Consider the following 20,623-nt stretch of genomic DNA (forward strand, 5'->3'; position numbering starts at 1 on the left):
CTCAGGCCCGTACAAGGCTGAGAGCTGGCTCATGTCATTGGCAGCTGTCGTAGGCTGCATAAGAGACAAGGCTATGTATCTATCCGTTTTTGTGTCTCTGCCTATGCGACATTTATGAAAACACATACTGCAGCTTGCATGGCCCAACCAGAAGAAAGATCGCATAATCGAGAATGTTTTGTCCAATATCATTATCGTGTATATGCGTACTGACTCAGTTATCATGGTGCACCATGCATCATGGACTCATGGAAAAGTGTACAGCACGGGCAGATATCACAGACATGCTACCACGTAGATCCACAGAATATCAGTAGATAAGCAGTGTAGATGATATTGTGCATATCAGGTAAAAAGAAAATGAGTGAAAAGCCCGAACACTTCTTAACAGCGCTATTCTCAACCCTGAGAATGGTCATACGGAAGCTGATCTTAAACTTCTGGATTTTATCAAAGTATCATCCTGTAACATTTATATTATAGTATAAGCTTTATTTTCAGCTAGAATTATCATAGCCTAGGCCTAGCTGAATTAAACCATGTTCTCGCTAAAGGAGGGGTTGAAATATGCATCAAATGCGGGGGATTTGGAGTAATCCTTAACCAAAGAAACTGGTGGAGAGTTCATTCGCTGATCCCAGCTGATACATATCCTTATCGGCCCAAATCCACTCCTTTCCGCCCTGTTGAACTACAATATAGGAATATAGATACCACCAGAAGCCCAGTAGGTGTGAGTGGAGAATATATCCGGATTGGATAGTTGGAAGCTGGGGTTGAGGTCCCTTGAAGTCGGCACGGCCCGTTCCAACTTTGGTATTGGTTGGATTCCCCCAGGCTTGCGTATATCTTCCAGCTGTTATGATATAATCGACATATTGCATTGGCGACGTGTATCGACTGATTTATTACGAAATTGTGGGGTCATGCTATGATTGCAGCAGAAGCTAGGGTGGGAGATGTCGATGTACTGTGCCTAGTGTTGTAAGCTGTGCTGTATGTGAATGCCGCCATAGAGATCTTCGGTGATTACATGAAGCTTGCCATTGGACATAGCTTATGAAGTAACTCCAAATTTCCTCAACTAGGCAAATACAACCCATAGGAGAAGGTCAAGCGACACGTTGACCTGGAGACAACAATGTCTAGATGAGAGAAGTTGCCAATGGTAAGAGAACACGACTTCGAACAATTTGCACGGGACGATGATGTATATCTCTCATACAAACAGATGGAGATAGTACTGGAGGACTGTGCGGATCAGACGCCCATGCATCTGTACCGTATGAGTTGAGGACCTGTTAATGTTGATGATGGTGATGCGATTACAACCTGGTAGTTAGGCATCGGGATAATCGTGTGACCTGATGAGTTGGCTCTTGAATTTGGTATTAGGACTTTTCTCTCAATATAGGAATAGTATCGAGGGTGATGCGATATGAGAAAGAAATAAAAACCCCTTTTGCGTCTGTTAATCCGGGACAAGAATTCAGAAAACGAACCAGATAGCACAAGAAGCAAAATGGCTGGCAACCACCATCCTCAAGCTCCTACTCCTACAACTCTCCCCGAAAATGACCAATCTCACTTGTGTGGCTATTATTTCGACCAAAGGAACGAATCGTCTGTAGTACACGTGCCGTCCGCTCAGGATGACTTTTGGTTTCAATCACAGGTAAGATCTCGTTCTGCCGTTGATATTGGTCCCATTTGTCTAATCTGTCATATCCCGTTTAGCCGCTTAGTGGCTCCCTTCTGAAGCGTCTCAACAGCATCCAGCTTATAACCTCTTCTTACGACGATCACGACAATGTATCTGATGTTTCCGGAACAAACCGGTCATGGTTCGAACTCTCAATCTTCAGAGAAAATGCTGAGGCTCAGAATGGTCATCGCTGGATGAGCCATGAAAATAGGTTCGGGACAAATGCCCTCCAATATGTATGCAACAATGATCTCCCTAGAGCACGTTGAATGCAGTGCAGCTCATACATTTTCATCTAGCACAAAGGAAGGGTCTTCACTAGACACAGCGAAATACTGAAACTTTTGAAGGTGAGCCGTTTACCGGTATTGGACTCTTCCCGAAACAAGTGTACTTACTTGAACTACAGGACGGTGATCGTATCGGGGTTCACGCTGCCGCTGTCCAGTCGGATTCGAACAATTACCGCCAGAATGGAATCTTGATATACGGTATCTGCTGCAAGGGCCATGAGCAACCACTTCAAGATTCGGTGCTCCGTAAAATGCTGCGGATGGATGAGAGGGATCCAAATGCCCATTCGACCTTTGAATATTTGAGCGACAAAACGACAGACCAGGTAGAAGACGAAATCAAAGGCGACGGAGAAAACCCCATAGTGGCTAGAATGAAATGGGAAGATACCAATAAGTTCGCGACACTCGCAACGGAGGCTAAAGTGAAAAGGAAGAATGTTCTACTCCTCCTGGATGCCGAAGACCTACCAGAATCGACGAATATAGACCGTCGCCTGTCCTGGGGCCAGACGGTCGAGAATATATGGAAATGTAAGATGAAAGAGCTTTGCAACGCGATATGGCAGGCACCCGAGAACAATTATTTTCACTTTCTCGTCCAGCTCGGTTTGGAGGGCGCAATCTACAAGGGCTTCCAAGAGAATGCAACCCAGGCCCATCTCATCTACGAGCCAACCAGCGCCAAAGGCGGTTTTCTTCGCTCTTACTCGGATAAAGATATGGAAAATCTCAATGTCGAGAGTGATACGGATATGAAGATTCTCGAAACCGGGGGGATCAAGGTAAAAGAACTGATGGAAGACCTGATGAAACAGTCGATGACGAACGAGCAGAGGGAACAGGAAAAGACGCAGCTGAGGAAAGAGCTGAGGAATCAGCTGAGGAAAGATCTGGGGGCCGTCTGGGTGGAGGGTCTGAAGTCCTCTTTAGAAGAAGAATTCATTGAGTCCATTAGAAGTCTCGGCATAACGCAGATCAGAGATGCAATAATGACTGGTATCAGATGGTCTCGTCGCTGTGCCCCGATGATGTTTCCGAAAGGAGAGGCCAAGCAATCCAAGCCCGCCGACAACCTCTTGGAGCTTGGAAACTGACTCAGAGCCGGTGTTGGTGTCGGTGGAGCTTGACTTGGCAAATGCTGAGACGACTTCCAGAGTACCGTTAGTCCTTAAAAGTCTGCCATGCTCTCCTCAAAAGGCCGCCCAGGATACATTGATACAGGGGTTTGAGTGTGTACTGCCATACATGCCCAGTGCCCGATTTGGCAACTTGATAACGGCCGATCGGGGGGAAGTCGATGGCTTCCGAAAAATTGCCAACATGGTCCATGAATGGTACCTAAGCAACGATGAATCTAAGCCTTTGTCCATTGCCGTGTTCGGGCAGCCAGGGTCTGGAAAGTCCTTTGGTGTGAAGGAGGTCATCAAGTCCATACTGGCAGCCGATGGGAAGGGAATCACAGATCTAGAGTTCAATCTTTCGCAGTTTCGCGAAGAGACTGACCTCCGACACGCATTCGAAGTCATCCGGGGCAAGGCGCTCTCGAGGGAGGTGCCCATAGTGTTTTTCGATGAATTTGACTCGACCTTTCAAGAAAGAGAGCTAGGGTGGTTGCCGCATTTCATCAAACCTATCAAAGAGGGTAAATACAAGGATGGTGCGGTAGAGCGGCCACTGGGACGTGGCATCTACATCTTCATCGGAGGCACAAAGACAAATCATGATGACTTCTTCAAATCCTTATCAAATGGCGATGACTCTGGGGGAGGTGCCGGGGAGCCCATCAATTTCAGTGTTTCAGAAGCGCTCAAGAATTATCTGAATCCTTTCGATCGAACTCGTGATGGAGTTACACCACCGCTGACATGCATAAACGTGGACATCTCAAAGATGTCTCACTATGATCAGCTGAAAGATAAATTCTACGAAATTCGGGACAAGACGCTAGCAGGAGATATCCCACTGGTCTTCTTCAGAGAATTCGACAGCAATTTTGGCGACGAGAAATTGGGATGGCTGAAATACTTCCTCGCTCCGATGCAAGACGGCGAATTCTTCGACCACGGCCACCGACATCCCCTCGGGCGTGCCATATTTGTCTTTGAACAGGGGACAGAACACTTCAACGGATTCCCTGAAACAGATTTGAATTCTAGCTTATTTCCAGGTGCGAAACTACCGGATTTTGTCAGCAGACTCCGAGGGCAGATCCAAATCGGAAACAAGCAGGCTGAAGATGAACAGCCTGAAGATGAACAGCCTGGAGCTGGAGACACGCAGACTGAGCCTGGAAACATATATCAACCCCTCGAGAACATTTTTACCTGGTATCTAAGCGACAATAAGGCAAACAAGCCCCTTTCAATTGGCTTGTTCCAGAACATCCCAGATCCTCACCGAAAAGTCAAGGAAGATTTCAGAACTGCTTTGAAAGGATACGTAGACATTCTCGGGCCGAGCCAATTGGGGGATCAGGATATGAACTATTTCCCCATCCGGCGAGCAATTCTGCTTCGAAGCATGCTTGAGAGGATTTTCAAGTTTGCGAAAGGAAAACCAATTGAAATGGATACTGGCGTCCGCAATGCCCTGTTGTTCACTCCCACCGTCCTACATGGTGCTCGTTCCCTTGAGTCGATTCTGTCCATGAGCAAAATAAATGCAGGAAATCCCATTAAGGTGAATGATATTTGCAAAGAAGATCAGCGCAAGTTGCATGTGAAGGATCCGAAATTTGAGCAATACTTGAATGGCAAGATAAACCCACCAAATGCAGAACGCGATGAACAGCATTATGCTTGGATTGAACGGAAGTCGGGCAGAGCTTACAAGCCTAGGCCTGTGGTCCATTTTGATCCTACTACGACGTCTGCGGTCTCCGGTTCCGCCTCTGGCTAAGGCTCAGGTCCCGCCTGAAAAATGAAACTACTATGATGCTTTGATTTACATGTTTTCAAGGTTGATTCTTACGCAGAATGATTTGATCACATTTTACTCTTTTTAGCTACAGACTGCCAGAATAATGAATCTATGATTTTGCAATTGAACTGTTCACTTGATTATCATTAACCACCTTATCCTAAACTCGAGCTTCCATAACTACGTACAAACACGCTACACCTTTACCCAAGTAGAACATTTCGTCGACTTGCGTGGTCATACCTGCTGAGGGTACTGAAGAGGGGAACTGAAGGGGGGGACATCACTGATCTTAGTGACATTTACTTCCTGACAAATGGTAGGGACGGTGGAGGTAGTAGAGCGTATATCGAGTTCATCGTTGGAGGGCCCAAATGACACCAGCTAGGATCTCATGTGGTATCTATCAACAACTAGCCTGTAAAATCAATGATCTCTGCATCATGCGACAGATCAATCGGATGTCAATCACGGCACATAACCTTGGTAGTAGTGTATCATTTGAGGATATCATTCAATAGGAATTTGCAACAAGTAAACACAAAATGAACAACTCAGGATACCACCGTTAGCTTCACAGAGCCAAGACTAATAGTTCATCACCGGGCCCCCGCCTGGTCCTGGTTTCTCCTCGTAGTGGTTCCCATCATAACCGCCGCCATAGTCATCCAAGGACCGATACCCTCCTGGAGGTCCGGCATCACGGCCACGGCCTCGACCACGGGTGCCACCCCGGTTTTGATGGCCTCTGCCTCGTTGCGCTGAGCCACGGCCGCGGCCGCGGTATGAGCCACCCCGGCGAGGTCCATCATCGTGGTGGTTGCGGTTGTTGCCTCCATACCGCGGGTTAAAGTGCGGCCTGCTATGGGGCGGCCCATCCTGAGTTCCATCTGGATACAAGATTTCTTCATCCCGCTCCTGCTGATGGCGTCTCTTGTGATTTTTATTTAAGAACTGACTCTCCCATTCGCCCTCATTGGGGTTCTCTTCCTCGACACGTAGAACAACTTTCTCTCCGACGACCGTTTCAAAAGTCAAGGCCTTGTCGGCAGGGACGGGGTGCCAATTCTGGATCTTACCCGCGTCAATCGGACGGGCGCCTTTGCGCACCGCCAGCACCACCACGGGGTGGGGGTTTTCTGTGTAGTATTTCTCTGTGGCTGGCACAGGCGTCAGGCGCGCAGCCCATACGCGGTTCTCAAAACATGCAGTCCCAGTGACCTGCCAACTAAGTTTCTTACCGATGCCACCGACCTTGTCAAGAATGGACCGGGGCGCTGGACGGGGAGTGATTAGTATACTGTTGGCCATATATTTCAGATCATTAGAATCGGCATGCCCAAATGGCAGCATAGGGTTCAGAATCTGGCGGATTAGCCGACCCGAATCAGCATTGGAAATAAGATATCCAGTGTAGAAAATAGTCCGCTTGATGCGAAGCCGGCCGTAAGGAGATTTGGCCAGGTTGAGCGACGGATTGCGAATAGTAAGGTTATGAGAGTTGATCATCCGCTGCACTTCGGCAGTTTCCATTACAGGGGCAAGGTACATTGATCCTTCGGCGACCTGAATGACTTCAGAGCCGATGGGCCTTCTACCACTATTTGGTGCCTGAAACCTGCGGTTTAGTTGCTCGAAATAATCCCGGAAGGCTTTCACACTGGCAGAATATCAGAAGTGTTTCCCATAGGAAAGGTATCAGCAAACACGCACTGCTTCACGCGATCTTCATAAACGCGAATCTCTTCGGCCTGGTCGTAAGTGAGAACAAGGTCTTCTAGAAAAGTTTGCTTGAACTCCATAGTAGTGGAGAATCGCTGGCTCCTCGGGCCAACTTCAGGCTTGAGACAGATGAGATCAAACTCCAGCTTCTTACTGTCCACCATACGCCGGACAAGATCGGAGAAATTGGTCTCGCCGCGGCCTGTCAGAAGCACCGTCAAGGCATCTTTCTGCTCCATACTCAGCTTGACCAATTGAACCTGTAACAGGTCAGTTCACTGCCAGCCGCACCGATCAATATCACTTATTCCGCACAATCTGTTCGTTCCACCATCCCTCCCAGGCCCGTGGCTCTTCTTTATCGATGCCATCGCCGGTCGCGGCCAGCAAGTTCGGATCGTGCCACCAGCCTCCATTCGCGAAGCTCTCATAGGCCTGCAGAAACCCGATGGTCGGACCGTTCCATAGCTGTGGGTTTGGCAGAGGACTCAAGAATACTGGACGGCATTAACTTGACGCTGTCGCTTGCCGCCACCGCGGATCATCCTTACATGTATTATCAAAGTCGTAGACATGAATAGACCGTATATGGGATACCGCTGATTCCGAAGAGAAAAGGCGTCAGTACAGTAATAGGTTTCCCGTAGAGCTAGCTTACCTGGCAGCTCTCTGTTGGCTATGGACCATCGCCTTAAACTTGTGATGGTTCGCGCCGGAGCGCCATGAGCCTGGACACGCATGGCGGCGGCTGCGTTTTCAGTCACTACAGCCTTCGCAGATCTCATTGTTCATCAATCATAGCAGTCAGTAGCGTATCGTTAGTGCATGCCTCTACATAGAAGTAGGACTTTTCTTTTGGCTACAGCTTGCGACTTGACGAGTTTGCGGAGATTTTGTCAATGTATGCGGCCGCGAGAGTTGTGATACGGTGGACGCCAACGCCCAGTTTCCCTCCGGCCGAATGGCACGGAATTGTTACACTAACCACACGGCTGGCCACAGTTGCTCGGATAGTGAATACAGCAACCGAAAGCTGTTGGTATGGTTTAAATTTAGTATGTTATTACTACTATCTGACATGATAAATGCACTCATAAGTAGACTACGGATATATATCGAGCTCATGTGTACCTTAGTCCCAGAGTCCGGTTTATGGCAGACTCTAGAAACTGTTCAAGTTACACAGTAGTACACCCGTGGCGATACTAGTTATATGGCGTGGCATTTAGTAATCCTCAGTGAATACCTGTTCTGCCACACAGAAACTACCGTCTCCCGTACTATTTCTGCCGACAGAAACTACCGCATGCTGGCGGTGAAGCCCACAGTAAAGGCGGTAACGCCAGGAATGACGTTCCCAGGCGGTCAGCGATACGCTGCAATGCGACTGCTTCAACTTATCGCTCCATGACACCCATCAACCCGTCCTCAAGCTTCTAACAAGCGGCCGGGTGTCGATCCCATGTCCGATGATGTCGACCTGCAACAGGAAATCCTCCAGCGGACTCTGCAAGAGGTAGCGCACGATGAAGGCGAGCACGACGCTAACCCGTGCGTGATCTGTCTCGAACCCATCTCCGAAGCCGCCATCGCGGTGCCATGTCGCCATGCGAACTTTGACTTTCTATGTTTGCTGAGCTGGCTGGAACAGCGTCGCAACTGTCCGCTGTGTATGTACATTCCCTGTGATAGAAATCTATCCTTATCCAGCAAATATCTGACTAGATATAGGCAAGAGTGAAATCACATCAGTGAAATACAACCTCGAGGACATCAACGGCCCCAAGATCTACCAACTCCCAGCAAGCACAAGCGACACCACAAGCACCTCCTCAACCTCACACCTACCAACACCCTCACATCATCGCCCACCCCGCAGACCCCGCCGTCCGCGCAGCCCCCGTCCCCAACAACAACAACAGTCCACCGACCCGCTCCGCCGCCGCCAACACATCTACCGACACCAACTCTATTCCCTCCGTGTCGGCTCCAACCGTCTTTCACAATACCGCGAACTGACTCCGGAGCGCTTTAATCGCGAAGAAGACCTCGTCTCCCGAGCCCGGAAATGGATCCGCCGGGAGCTGCAAGTATTCGAGTTTCTCAACCCAGAATCAGAGGACCGACAAGGCGGAGGGGTTGCGCGCCCCGGTCAGCAGAGACTCGAAAACCGGCGCGGCAATAACGCAGAGTTTCTACTCGAGTATATCATTGCTATTCTACGAACTGTGGATATTAAGGGTAGTGCTGGGCAGGCGGAGGAGCTGTTACGCGATTTTCTGGGCAGGGAGAATGCCCGGTTGTTTCTGCATGAGTTGCAGGCTTGGTTGAGGAGTCCTTATATCTCTCTTGAGGACTGGGATCGGAATGTCCAGTATGAGGATACCGTGGGTAGTGGTGGTAATGCTCATCCTTCGCGGCGGGAGCGCGAGGAGAGTAGAACTGCTACGCCAGTATATAGAGATAATAGGGGACCTCGGTTTCCTAATTCTTCTGGGCGGGTGAATAAGCCGCCGTATCATCGGAGAGGGGGCAGGTCGTCTCGGGATGCTGTGGCTCAGGCGAGACGGGTACAATATGCCCGGGATCGGTATGTTCCCGATTGAAGCAAGGCTAGGTGTACGGACTACTATCTATGTTGTATTTGAAGTACTATAACTAGACAAATAGACAGTTGCTTCTCAATATATAGTTCAAGTGATATGGTATCTCAAGTATGAATACTATATACTTATGCTATGGTCATAGTCATTGCTCGTATCATGTCCCAAGCAGACAGCGTCACAGGGACAACATTGGGTATCCTCTCTACTGTAATCTATCCTCATCTACCATCTACCTCCTCCCAAACCGTCCCCCGTATCTCCCCTTACTTCCTCTATTCCGCAGCTTCAAAGACCGATAATTAGCATGCGCCGCCGGATTGACCTTCCGAGCACGCGGCTGAGTCTGCGTCTGCGTCTGAGCCTTCGACTTCGTCTTCTTCTTCTCCTTCTCAGTATGCTCCTGCTCCTTCTCTCGCGCCTGCGGTTTATCCGCCTCAATCGCCTCTTTCATTCTCTCCGAGAAACTCTTACTCCTTGCCGGAGGCTTAGATAATGCCTCTTCCTCTTCATCGTAGTCATAGTCGGGGTCCAAGTCCGGTTCGGACCCTGATATAGAATGGATTGAGTTGAGTTCGTCGTCTGTATCGTGCGTTTCAGTCCCTGGGATATTGAGATGTTGTGTTTCGGGGACTATGTCCGCCTCATTATCCTCTTCTTCTTCTTCATTGTCCGAAGCGGGTAACTGGGGCTCCGGTTTTGGTTTCGCGGTAACGGGCTTCATGCGCACTTTGCGAGTGGTTCGTTTCTGGCCCTTCTTTTTGAATGGGCGGGATTCTTCGGTAGGCGGGTATTGTTGTTGTGTCTGGCTATCTGTGATGGTTCCTGCCGCTTGTTGCTGTTGTTCGGCCTCGATTTCATGCAGTATGTCCATGTCATCTTGCATTTGCTCTTCTTCCATATCGCGGAGTCCCTGGACTAGAGCCGAGAGACCTTTTCCGACGAATTGGGGTCTCTTGCGCACGGCTATGGGGCTAAGGCCGCCGTCGTCTGCAGCGTTATTGTTAGGATTGTAGCGGGTTGCTGTTGCGCGGCGGAGGAACGAAGGGGTTTCTTCGGCGTTGGGTCCGGCGTGCGACTCTGTCTGTTTTGATGCTGTGTCGTCGGTTCGAATGTATGCTGGGTACCGTGGACCTTGATTTTCGTTCTCCATCATTGCGTAGCGCCATGTCGTTGGGGTTGCGAAGAGAGTGGAGAGCATCCATTTCTTGCCTGATGATGCGGGGGTGCGTGCTCCTCTGGGACTATTGTCGTCTTCGTCGTCGTCTTCATCTTCGCCTTCTTCGGCGATCGTGTCGAGCTGTTTCCTTCGGCGTGAGGGTGTCTGAACTGCTGTGTCGCGGAGACTGGCTATGCGTGTTGCGGATGGAGTGGCGGTGCTGCCGCCGGACTCGGAGAGGAGGTCGAAGAGGCCGAGGGCCTTGCCGTCGCGTTGCGGGGTGGGGCCGATGGCTGTCTTTAGGGGGGTTTGATGTGTGCTTGGGCTGAAGAGACGACGGAGGACGGAGGGGGAGTCGTAGGGATCGACTTCGGAGGGGTGGGATGTTGCGACGGGGCGGGATTTGGAGGGCGTTTCGAATGCTGCGGCGCCTTTGGCGGTCTTGCGGGGAGTTGATGTGGTAAGAGATGTTGAAGGGCCGTTGGGGGATGTGTGTTTGCGCTTCTTGGGCCGTTCTTCTAGTTGGACGGGGTTTTTGTCCGTCTTGGTGGTGGATGATGATGTCTCGAGGGCTTTTAGGCGGGAGTATTCTTTGTATTTTGCGGCTAGATTGTGCGATTGTGAGTTGGATGGTGGATGGAAAAAGCTGGATGGAGAGTAATGTTCATACCAATTTCAGGGACCTTTTTAATATCGCTTCTTTCGGCTTTCCTCCCTCCATTGGCGTCCGCAAAAGCTCGCTCCCATTCTTTCAGTTCGGCGCGTAGACTGGCGGATTGGGTTGCCATCTCCGGAGCCATGACGGTCGCCATTATTGCATGTTGGTCGCGATAATAGATGAATGTGGAGGGATAGGTAAGAACAGACTGTCGATAAGTAGGAATGCAGTCTGTAGAGGTGGTCCAAGGGAGTGAAAGCCGTGCGTCAGGAGTAACTAGTAATGGGTAATGGAGCCCCGGCGGTTGGACCGTCGCGTGCGCGAAATCAATTAACGCGGGTAGCACCCGCGTGGAGTGACGTCTGTCCAATCGGTGTCCTTAATGATAGAGTAGCACTCGCAATCATTTGACGTCGACTGCATATAGTGGAGATCTTGAGTAGTCTGTAGTTGTCAATTCTATATTTTGTAAAAAATGGAATGGAATTTCTGCTGGCAGCTCTGAGCCAAGATTCTATCTCTGTATTTACATCTGTATGGAGTACGAGAAACTAGAAACTGAAAGAAAGAAACCCATTGATCATCGCTCATTAATCTATTATTTCTTAGTCGGTTTTAGTCAAATATATATATATCTCGCTAGTACAGAAAACGTGAAGACTACTACCAGCTCGTCAACCCCCGAGCCCTATCAAATCCTCCACGCAACTGCGTCTCAGGATGTACCACTTTGCCCTCTAGTAGTGTGTATTTGACAAGTCCCTCGCAATGTTCAGGCCTGATTCTAGCCAGCCAGATCATCTGCTGCTGCTCCTTCCGATAGATCAGAACATTTGCAGAGAACTTATGACCGCCCACATGGGAAACAAAGAAAATCCCCACACCACCGGGGCGCTCATCGTTCGCATCGCGGTAGAGTCCCAGAGGCCGTAAGTGACGCTCCAATTCTTTCTTGATTAACGGGGCAGTGATTCCACAGCGAGCATCGCGTCGTTTGTGGGAGCAGAGCAACACCACGTAGTCGTACTCGCATGGCCGGGGGTTCAATTTGGACTCTGGATTAGCGGGGATGGCGCCATTCTGGGACAATGGCGCGTCCATAAACCGAGTGATCACTTCGTTGACATCGCTTTGTTTGACGGCATCAATAAAGGTGAACGATGGCAAGAGTAGTACTGTGGTTCCTTGGTTTGTCTCATCGTCGGTCTCTGGGGGTGTCAGGTTTGAGGCGGAGATCATGAAGCGCTCGTTGCGATTAGCAGGGACTTTCAGAGAGGACAAGTTCCGGGGTAGACATACGCCATGTTTGGAGAGATGTGCGGATTCGTCAAAGGCCTGCATTAAAGAACCCTTCTCATTTTCGACCTTCTCGGTCCAGTCCGATTTCCCCGTTGCGACTAGAACATGAGTGTGAAATTCCTTGATATGGCCGTATAGCGGTTTGGAGGTTTCGACCTTCACTTTGGAGGGAAATTGCACAGTGCAGTCGGCGCAATCCCTCTTACAGTCCGGACCATCTTCTGTCGGGTCGACGGTCGGGAAGATGTAGCTGTCGTTGCGGATAAGGCCACCGCGCGAGAGAAGTGATCGGAACATGGCGATTGTCTCGCTAAGCACAGCTTGTGTATGTACGAGCACAAAACCAGGGATCACCAAAAAGATAGTTCAAGAGTTTAGATTTAATATGCGAAAGGTTCAATTTTGTCTCCTTCAATATTTATATCATCTACGGCAGTAAGACTCGGAGACGGCCTTGTACGAATATCCCGAGGCCTATCCCCGATCGGAGGAGTTGGGGCCATACAAGTCTGGAGTGCCTGCCAGGCATCCCAATTCTTACCCTCTGCGCCATCGCGCATCATACGGAGTCATGGCACCTGTTCGCTCCGACCGTTGGCACTCGGTGTGCGTTAAGTACTCCGTAGTGAAGGTTAATTCTCCAATTAGAGGAGAGAAGTTGTCAGAGACGGAAATCCTTCAGCCCACTTCAGGGTCCCTTTTTGCCGTGCGTTTCACAAGGTTAGCGATGGCTGTAAAAAGATGGAACCATTACACGAAGCACATGGCAGATGGTTTCCGATCTCCACTGTTGCTGTCTTCGACAATTTCTTTTCTGCCTAATCTATTGACAAGACCTTGACAATTTTTAAGGACTATCTACATTGGTCTTCTATGGAGCTCAAGTACAGTTCGGTGAACCCGCTGGTGGAAATCACACCCGGGGGTGTTTTACTCTCTCCCACATCGGGCCATTCCCCATCAAGCCTTGTTAAGCTTATAGTAAGTTAAGTATAAATCCAAATAAGAAGAAAAGTGCGCTGGAACCCTTGGAACCCCTGCCACTAGACTGAGACAGGCAAGAACCCTGAGACCCTCTCAATCTCATAGTTAATTCTTAGTTAACTACTTAGTTGATCTGGCTGCTGTGGTGACTCGGATGACTAACGCGATGGAGTCCAACGAGGCGCAGTGACTGGTTGCTCGAACCAGTCTGAGTTCGAGAGTTTGTCTGACTGTCTTACTTCGGTCAGGGGGAAGGAAGAAGAGAGTTTTTTTTCTCTCTTCTCATCAATTTTCTTCCCGTCCGATGAATCCCCGCTTAGGGAGTGGCTGCAACCTCAGCAGTCATAATCCGTCAGTGCCCACGATTCACTGCCGACACAACAAGACAATTGGATAAGGTTAACACTTAACAGATAACAAGACAGGGGATTTGATCTCTGCCTAAATCTTCCCAAGAACCACCACACGGCTCAGTCGGAGATCGTTAACCTTTCAGGGAAGGTCTGAAACCCATCCGGGAGAAGCTGCCCGTTTTGGGGAAAAGGGCCGGTGGGCCAAACACGTAAGCCCAGCAACTTCGCTTCTTCTCTTACTTATCTGAACTGCCGCGGCCGACCGACCGACCCCGACCGAGAGTGAGACAGAGAGTCCAGAGTAAGTGAGCGACTGACACTGACTGAGTGAGCTTTGTTGGGCGTCCCTCCGAGGACACACAAGATTGCCCCCTCTCCCCCCCGAAACAAAAAACAAAAAGAACAATACACAAAGACAATCACAGAGAGAGGGGCCCAACTAACTCTTTCTTCGCAAGTCACTCCCTTCTCCAGCAGTTTTCTCCGATGAAAAAAAGAAAAAGTATCCCTTCCGTTCAGTATGGCCGACTTTCACCAGCAGCAGCCTTTGGGGGCCGCTGTTGCTGCTCCTCCCGACCATGAACCCCCGCCCGAGCAGCAACGGGTGAGGAAACGTCGCAGGCGCACCATGGCATGTATGCAGTGTCGCAGCAGAAAACTCCGCTGCGATCGTGAGTATCCCGTATGCAGTCGCTGTCAGAAGAGCAAGACGCCCAATAAATGCACTTATGAGGATGGCTTCCTCTGGCAGCAACCCAATACAGTTGCCTCGCCCGTTTTCTCCGAGCGAGGTCCCACAACCACGGTGCAAATGCCCCAGGCTGATCGGGCGACTGCCCACCCTACCCCGGACTCGGGGATAAGCAGTCTGGCCTCTCGGTGTCATCCCTCGCATCCCGTCGAGGAAAAACGCGATAAATTTCTGGAAACCGTCTTGGGTGCCCCCAAGGCCGCTGTCAACCAGGAGCCGTATGTCAACACCGAGCTGCTCCAGCGCCCCCGCCACCCGCCCGAATCCCATCATCATTCCAACAACTCTCAACCCTACCCCGACGATAACGATGAGACTCCTACATCGCCGTCGCAGCAACTGGACGTCTCCCCTCGGATCATGATGCGAGGTAAAGAGACCAAAACCCGTTTCAATGGGTCGGGCATTTTTGCCAACCTTATCGCGCAGGTAATTCTTCCCTTGCTTCCTTTATCTTTGCCAGCTCGGTATCTATGAGGGGGCCCCTAATTTTGACTCTTAATTGGCCGGATGTTAATGTCTCTGTAGTTCCCTGACCTCAGGTCCTTTGCGGAGGAGATCCGTCAAGCCAGTCCGCATCTGTCAGCGTTGCGGCCCGACTTGATGAGAGTAAGGAAAGGGGTCTGGAAGAAAAAGCCTCTGAATACGCCATTTCCCACACCCACAACAAGTTCCTTGATTCCAATGCTCCCATCACGTGCAGTGGTGGACGAGCTGGTCACCTTGTACTGCACCTACATCGAATCCACCCACCGGATCCTTCACATCCCATCATTCCTCAATGAATTGGAAACGTTCTGGGCGCAGCGCGAATCGCCAGATATGGTCTCGCCGATCTTTGTGGTGCAGCTTCTCCTAGTGCTTTCTTGTGCATGGAACCTCGCCGATTTCCAGACGCTGCAGATGAAGAGCGAGGGGCATCTGCAATGTTATACGGCCGTCGAGTGGGTCCTGCATGCCGAGAAGTGGATGGAGAACGCGCATATCAAGCGCCCGGAGTTGACCAGTCTCCGCCTGAATACCTTGCTGATCATCGCCCTCAACATCCATGGCATGAAACGCAGCCAAGCTTGGCTTGCGACGGGAACGCTAGTCAAGCAAGCCATGATGGCCGGATATCATCGGGATCCGACCCGGTATAGCAGGATCTCCGTCTTCAATATGGAAATGCGCCGACGGATATGGACCACGATCGTTGAAATCGATCTACAGGTATCTCTCGAACGAGGCATGCCACCGTCAATCCAGGAAGCTGATTACGACACGGCCCCGGCACTCAACATTAATGACGACGAGATCCACGAGGACAGCACAGAGCTTCCGACGGCAAAGCCGTTGGATGTCATGACGGATTGCTCCTTCCAAGCGGTCCTCGTACAATCCCTTTCGCTGCGGCTCAAGGCCTGCGCGTTAATGCACTCCCCACGAATTAGCTGCCGATACGAAGATATCCTGCACTTTGACTTCGAATTGAACCGACACCTTTCCAAGATCCCGACCTGGCCGACTTCAGACGTGGACAACTTTCAAACCGCGCACCGCGGAATCCTTATCCGAGCAATGCTGGAAAACAAAATCGGACACTCTCTCCTATCCATACACACACCTTTCGCCATCGAGGCGCCAAAAGACTCCCTCTTTACACCGTCCGCTCGGGCTCGCTTAGAAGTAGCGTCGATGATTCTATCCACGCAACGGCGCTTACGCGAAACCTCGCAACGGCTGTCTCTCTGCAATATGGGTGACTGGACCATGCAGGCGTACTGCACTATCTGCGAGCTTCTACATCAGGGGCAAATCACTAACGGTGAGTCTCGCCATTCCTATGCGTTTGCACCCGATGGCTAATATACAGCAGGCGCCTCCACTTTCCTAACCCGCACCCTCCCTGGACTCCCTGAATCTCTGATATCCCTGGTGGAGGTGGTCCTGACGTGTCTCGAATCCCGCCTTCTCCTTGTGGTCAAGGGAGCTAAGGAATATTTCTTCATGTCGACCATTGTCGCATTGGTCAAAGTAGGTCTCTGGCCGAGCCAGGCGCAGATCTACAAGCAGGAGGTTGTGGAGCGAGTCATACTTTTTGCGCAGACCCTGTTTACACGACACGCCAATTGCGCCCATCTAGGCGAATGGGGATTGGGCAACTTTAAAACCAACCAAGTGAGTGTTCCTGTCTTCTTTACATTCCAAGCAGATGAAGTCTGTACTGACCTGGTTGTGATAGGTTCCCAGCTTGAATGCAAACCCTGGACTGGCACCCCCGTTTGTCCCTGACGTGAGCATGGGGCAAACTCCCCAATTTGGCATGATGGTAAGCCTATCCCTTTTTCTGTATCTTTGTCACAGGAGCAATGGCCTAACAAGACACGACAGCCACCGGGAGGAGATTTAGATCCATTCCTCGACGCCTTCGACTGGGGCGACCTAACCGGATTCACGTTGCAGCAATGATGTAAAAATTCCTCTATATTATCATGACGACTGTATGTAACTGTACCAACACCTCCGTGTACGCCCATTCCCCGGATTACTGTAATATGTATTATCTTTCTGTATGAACACAATATCTCTATCTGCAGATACGATCGTGATCTCTCACCGATCATCTATGACCATGACGCCACACAATAACTGCGCAGCGATTAGACACAAACAGGATGGCGATCATTGGACACATTCACTTTGTAATTATCGATGTCAACAATAAGTCATTGTACACAACAGCCGAACCGTCATTCGTCTACACGACAGGGAAAGTGGACCGAGGGATCGACAGCCCCGACCGCGATGCAGATCGGATGATATCAGAACTGGTAAGGATTTTGCCATTGCTGGGCCACAGATTGCGGTTCCTGGTGGGATACTTGATTGAGGAGCAAGTAAAGAAGTGAAATCTACAGTCATACTTCGGACATGGCATGAGGGCGTTTGATAACAAGCAGGGATGCTAAAAGTATTCTATTGTCGGCCTAATTGATTGTATTGGTCGCTGGCATGAGGAGCCCAACTCATCAATTGGTTGATGGATTTTTTGACACCTGGCAAAAGAAATTGTAGGGTAGAAGAAATTGTCGAGTAGAGATGTAAGGAGTGCGAAGAGAGTTACCACTGTAGAATTGACTTCAGGCAGTGCTGCGATCCGACCATCAAACCCCGGTAGAGCGATAAACTCTTCAACCCCGAAACCACGAACATGCACACTTACTCCCTTTCCACCAAACACAGGGCTGAAGATGATCTACAGGAGACTCTGCCCTTCTATTTCCGTTCGAAGAGTCTGCTTCCATCCGATGGTTCTCTGTGGCTTTGCATCGGATTTCCCTCAATGCTGTTTTCTACCGAGCAAGAGGCTGAGCGTGGGGGCTAATTGCTTAGCATGATCAACAAACACTACAGTAGTAGACTACTTAGCGCTCTAGCTTACCGATTAACATAATTTGGTTCCCCTTACAGTGAACTAAGGTGAACTATTTTACTTCTATGAATCGCTGTCGCTATCACCGAGGTAGTAGTAAACTCTGTGTGTGGCTGATACTCTGTAGAAATACCCCACTCTGTATAGGGAATACAGGCTGACAGCACAGGATGCAGCGGGTTTCTCAACGCCTCTCCCGCGGGGCCATTTCTCGAATGTGGCAGGCAGGATTATGCAGTTTGATGCGTTGTGGGGGACAGTTGACTCTTCCTACACTGATATCACTGATATCATGACCAGGGCTGTCTCACCTTGCTAGACAATGACTTCAGGCAGGATGGATGTAACATGCCACAATACAATCATCCCATCCAAGTAGATCCACAATCCACACTGATCCCATGTGAAAAAGATCCATGAGCAGAAGCAGAATTTTCTAGCGTCCTGCAGTCTGGGTTCAATACGAGACACTGAGAAGAAAGACTATGTTTTAGGCAGGCATATTACCTTAGCGGCTGTGGTATCCTCCGTTCGATCTATACGGTATTGACGGTATGAAGACCGTCTCAATGCACTGCATGCAGGGTCGTGACCAGCCGTGGGTGATCTGGATCTGCAGGGTTCTGACCAACCCGGGCTGTTGATTGGCTAGATACTAGACATCGGGCGGGTACAGGTAATACAGCCGGTGAGAGCGGTAATGGTATTCCGTGTAACGGGTTGGGGTGAAGGTTAAAGCGAAAGCTTGACTGGGCCTATTCTTGGAACGATTGCCGTCATGAGCGAATCTAGATTTCTCGCCAACTTTGTCGCTGGTGACGTGCTTCGTTGTTATCCCATCCGCTCTTCCATCTATTTACCATTACTTATCTCGCCTTATATGATAGGGACTCTCGCCATGATGGTCGTTCACTTGCAAACGGATTTCAGGCGCTTAATCTTACTCCCACAGCCTCGTGGGCCGAATCTTAGCGGGCTATTCTGTGCGTCTGCGCTGTCATACAGCTAAGCCTTGTTGGCCCCGTTAGTCCCTTGACTAGCTTCAGTTCCCGGTCTTTCTCACTACCAATCATGCCGCCCACGGCACGCTGCCTGGTCTAGCTCTGCGTCCCTATCTGCCTTGTCCTCCAATTCCAACACCCTCATCCTCAATGGGGCCGGTTCGCTCCGGCCCCATTCCCCTGGATCCTTGTCACTGATCTATCCCGATCAGATCCCCTCTTGCTGGACGCTGGCCCATCGTTTCAGTCATTCATGTCACTTCTGCTATACTAGCACTACTCTTTTCTGTGAACTTTTGAGGACTATTCTCCTCGCGCCACTCCTTTTCTGCAGATATCTTGATTTCAGCATCCATGAAGAGCATCACAATGCTGCCATCCCTGCTTTCCGTTTTATTCTTCCTGCTCTATGCAGTGAACGCTGTTCCACTGGCGCCCCGGGCGAGTGCACTCGCCGGGATCGACACCAAGTCCTTCTCTAAGACCAAAGATTATCCCCTTCCCAACCTGGGCAACATCGTTGCTCATGACCCTAATGTCATTCAGCATGATGGCTATTTCTACTTGTACAAAGGTGGTGTGCACATTCCGATTCACAGAGCCCGCTCCCTCAGTGGGCCTTGGGAACAGGTCGGGACCGTCCTGGACGACTCCAGCGTGATCCCGAAACAGAACCGCTCTCGTCCTTGGGCCCCTACGACCATTCAGCACGACAACCGTTTCTACTGCTTCTACGCGATCAGCGAGAACGGCAGTCGCGACAGCGCCATTGGAGTCGCCTCTTCGGATACTCCCGTCGGTGGAAACTGGACGGACCATGGCGCTGTCGTCAACACCGGCAAGGGAGACCTGTCGGACATCTATCCTTACTCGGTATCCAATGCGATAGACGGCGCATTCATCACCGATCAACAGACCGGACAGTCTCACCTGCTTTACGGGAGCTATTGGCATGGTATTTTCTCGGTGCCATTGGCTGATGATCTCCTTTCCGTCAAAACCCCGAAGACCCCAAACGCGACCAACCTGGCCTACATCCCAGATGCCAAGTCCAAGCCTATCGAGGGCTCTTTCATGACTTACAAGGCGCCTTACTACTACCTGTGGTTCAGTCACGGCAAATGTTGTCACTTTGATATTCACGCTTTTCCGCCCATGGGAGACGAGTACGTGCACATGATCTTCTATTCGAGAACTTGGTAGCTAACATTTACAACAGGTACAACATCCGGGTCGGTAGATCTAAGAGTGCGACAGGTCCTTTCGTGGATAAGGATGGCCATGATACCCTCAAGGGCGGTGGTACCATCGTCTACGGCTCCAACCATGGAATTGTCTATGCCCCTGGTGGAGTGGGCGTGTTGATCAACAATGGCAGCGAAGCCGATGTCTTGTATTACCATTATCGTACGTTTACAGTCCACTGTTGTGGGGAAGTCAGCTAACAGAGCTTGCAGTCAACACTACGTCTGGTTTCGCACAGGGAGTGAGTCTAGCCTTAACTATCCATTGACAGGATGATACTAACGCAATACAGGACGCGCACTTGGGATGGAACTATCTGCACTATGTAAATGGATGGCCAGTGGCTGTCGAGGGGTATGTGAATGCCAACGGCAAATAACGCTCAGGCACTAAAGGTGGAAACATCAGTAAATCTAGCATAAACGCTACATCAAACGAAAGCAGTGGTCGGATTCTTCAACCGAACCACTCGCTTAATTCACTAGCGCTTCTGTGTATGTGCTGTCTAATCTT

At 50.2% G+C, this 20,623-nt stretch overlaps 10 protein-coding genes across 10 annotated transcripts; 6 read left to right on the forward strand and 4 right to left on the reverse strand.

The window, feature by feature from the left end:
• Positions 1-1,522: 1,522 nt before the first annotated feature.
• An16g02640 (uncharacterized protein) lies at positions 1,523-4,899 on the forward strand (the record flags this gene model as incomplete). Its single annotated transcript, XM_059744994.1, has 6 exons — positions 1,523-1,675; positions 1,738-1,941; positions 2,005-2,055; positions 2,115-2,735; positions 3,043-3,769; positions 4,391-4,899. The coding sequence occupies 6 exons, from the start codon at positions 1,523-1,525 to the stop codon at positions 4,897-4,899; spliced, it is 2,265 nt and encodes a 754-aa protein (XP_059604756.1).
• A 609-nt stretch (positions 4,900-5,508) lies between these two features.
• Positions 5,509-7,382, reverse strand: An16g02650 (uncharacterized protein; the record flags this gene model as incomplete). Its single annotated transcript, XM_001397541.3, has 5 exons — positions 5,509-6,580; positions 6,634-6,902; positions 6,958-7,139; positions 7,194-7,241; positions 7,301-7,382. 5 exons carry the CDS (start codon positions 7,380-7,382, stop codon positions 5,509-5,511), a joined length of 1,653 nt encoding a protein of 550 aa, XP_001397578.3.
• A 722-nt stretch (positions 7,383-8,104) lies between these two features.
• An16g02660 (uncharacterized protein) lies at positions 8,105-9,362 on the forward strand (the record flags this gene model as incomplete). Its single annotated transcript, XM_001397542.3, has 3 exons — positions 8,105-8,312; positions 8,374-9,232; positions 9,335-9,362. The coding sequence occupies 3 exons, from the start codon at positions 8,105-8,107 to the stop codon at positions 9,360-9,362; spliced, it is 1,095 nt and encodes a 364-aa protein (XP_001397579.3).
• Positions 9,363-9,477: 115 nt separating this feature from the next.
• An16g02670 (uncharacterized protein) lies at positions 9,478-11,216 on the reverse strand (the record flags this gene model as incomplete). The annotated part of the gene is made up of 2 exons (XM_001397543.1): positions 9,478-11,009; positions 11,075-11,216. The coding sequence occupies 2 exons, from the start codon at positions 11,214-11,216 to the stop codon at positions 9,478-9,480; spliced, it is 1,674 nt and encodes a 557-aa protein (XP_001397580.1).
• Positions 11,217-11,725: 509 nt separating this feature from the next.
• On the reverse strand, positions 11,726-12,658 carry An16g02680 (uncharacterized protein; the record flags this gene model as incomplete). Its single annotated transcript, XM_059744995.1, has 1 exon — positions 11,726-12,658. One exon carries the CDS (start codon positions 12,656-12,658, stop codon positions 11,726-11,728), a length of 933 nt encoding a protein of 310 aa, XP_059604757.1.
• Positions 12,659-12,932: 274 nt separating this feature from the next.
• Positions 12,933-13,946, forward strand: An16g02690 (hypothetical protein; the record flags this gene model as incomplete). Its single annotated transcript, XM_059744996.1, has 4 exons — positions 12,933-13,094; positions 13,214-13,342; positions 13,666-13,743; positions 13,842-13,946. 4 exons carry the CDS (start codon positions 12,933-12,935, stop codon positions 13,944-13,946), a joined length of 474 nt encoding a protein of 157 aa, XP_059604758.1.
• A 272-nt stretch (positions 13,947-14,218) lies between these two features.
• An16g02700 (uncharacterized protein) lies at positions 14,219-16,900 on the forward strand (the record flags this gene model as incomplete). The annotated part of the gene is made up of 5 exons (XM_001397546.1): positions 14,219-14,878; positions 14,978-16,256; positions 16,308-16,609; positions 16,674-16,760; positions 16,823-16,900. 5 exons carry the CDS (start codon positions 14,219-14,221, stop codon positions 16,898-16,900), a joined length of 2,406 nt encoding a protein of 801 aa, XP_001397583.1.
• Positions 16,901-17,106: 206 nt separating this feature from the next.
• Positions 17,107-17,803, forward strand: An16g02710 (hypothetical protein; the record flags this gene model as incomplete). The annotated part of the gene is made up of 3 exons (XM_059744997.1): positions 17,107-17,262; positions 17,515-17,605; positions 17,694-17,803. 3 exons carry the CDS (start codon positions 17,107-17,109, stop codon positions 17,801-17,803), a joined length of 357 nt encoding a protein of 118 aa, XP_059604759.1.
• Positions 17,804-17,927: 124 nt separating this feature from the next.
• An16g02720 (hypothetical protein) lies at positions 17,928-19,010 on the reverse strand (the record flags this gene model as incomplete). The annotated part of the gene is made up of 5 exons (XM_059744998.1): positions 17,928-18,134; positions 18,372-18,477; positions 18,548-18,709; positions 18,778-18,858; positions 18,952-19,010. The coding sequence occupies 5 exons, from the start codon at positions 19,008-19,010 to the stop codon at positions 17,928-17,930; spliced, it is 615 nt and encodes a 204-aa protein (XP_059604760.1).
• Positions 19,011-19,234: 224 nt separating this feature from the next.
• An16g02730 (uncharacterized protein) lies at positions 19,235-20,489 on the forward strand (the record flags this gene model as incomplete). The annotated part of the gene is made up of 4 exons (XM_001397549.3): positions 19,235-20,031; positions 20,085-20,272; positions 20,323-20,351; positions 20,403-20,489. 4 exons carry the CDS (start codon positions 19,235-19,237, stop codon positions 20,487-20,489), a joined length of 1,101 nt encoding a protein of 366 aa, XP_001397586.3.
• Between the last annotated feature and the right edge of the window lie 134 nt (positions 20,490-20,623).

This window comes from Aspergillus niger, assembly GCF_000002855.4.
Source record: "Aspergillus niger supercontig An16".
NCBI lineage: Eukaryota > Fungi > Ascomycota > Eurotiomycetes > Eurotiales > Aspergillaceae > Aspergillus > Aspergillus niger.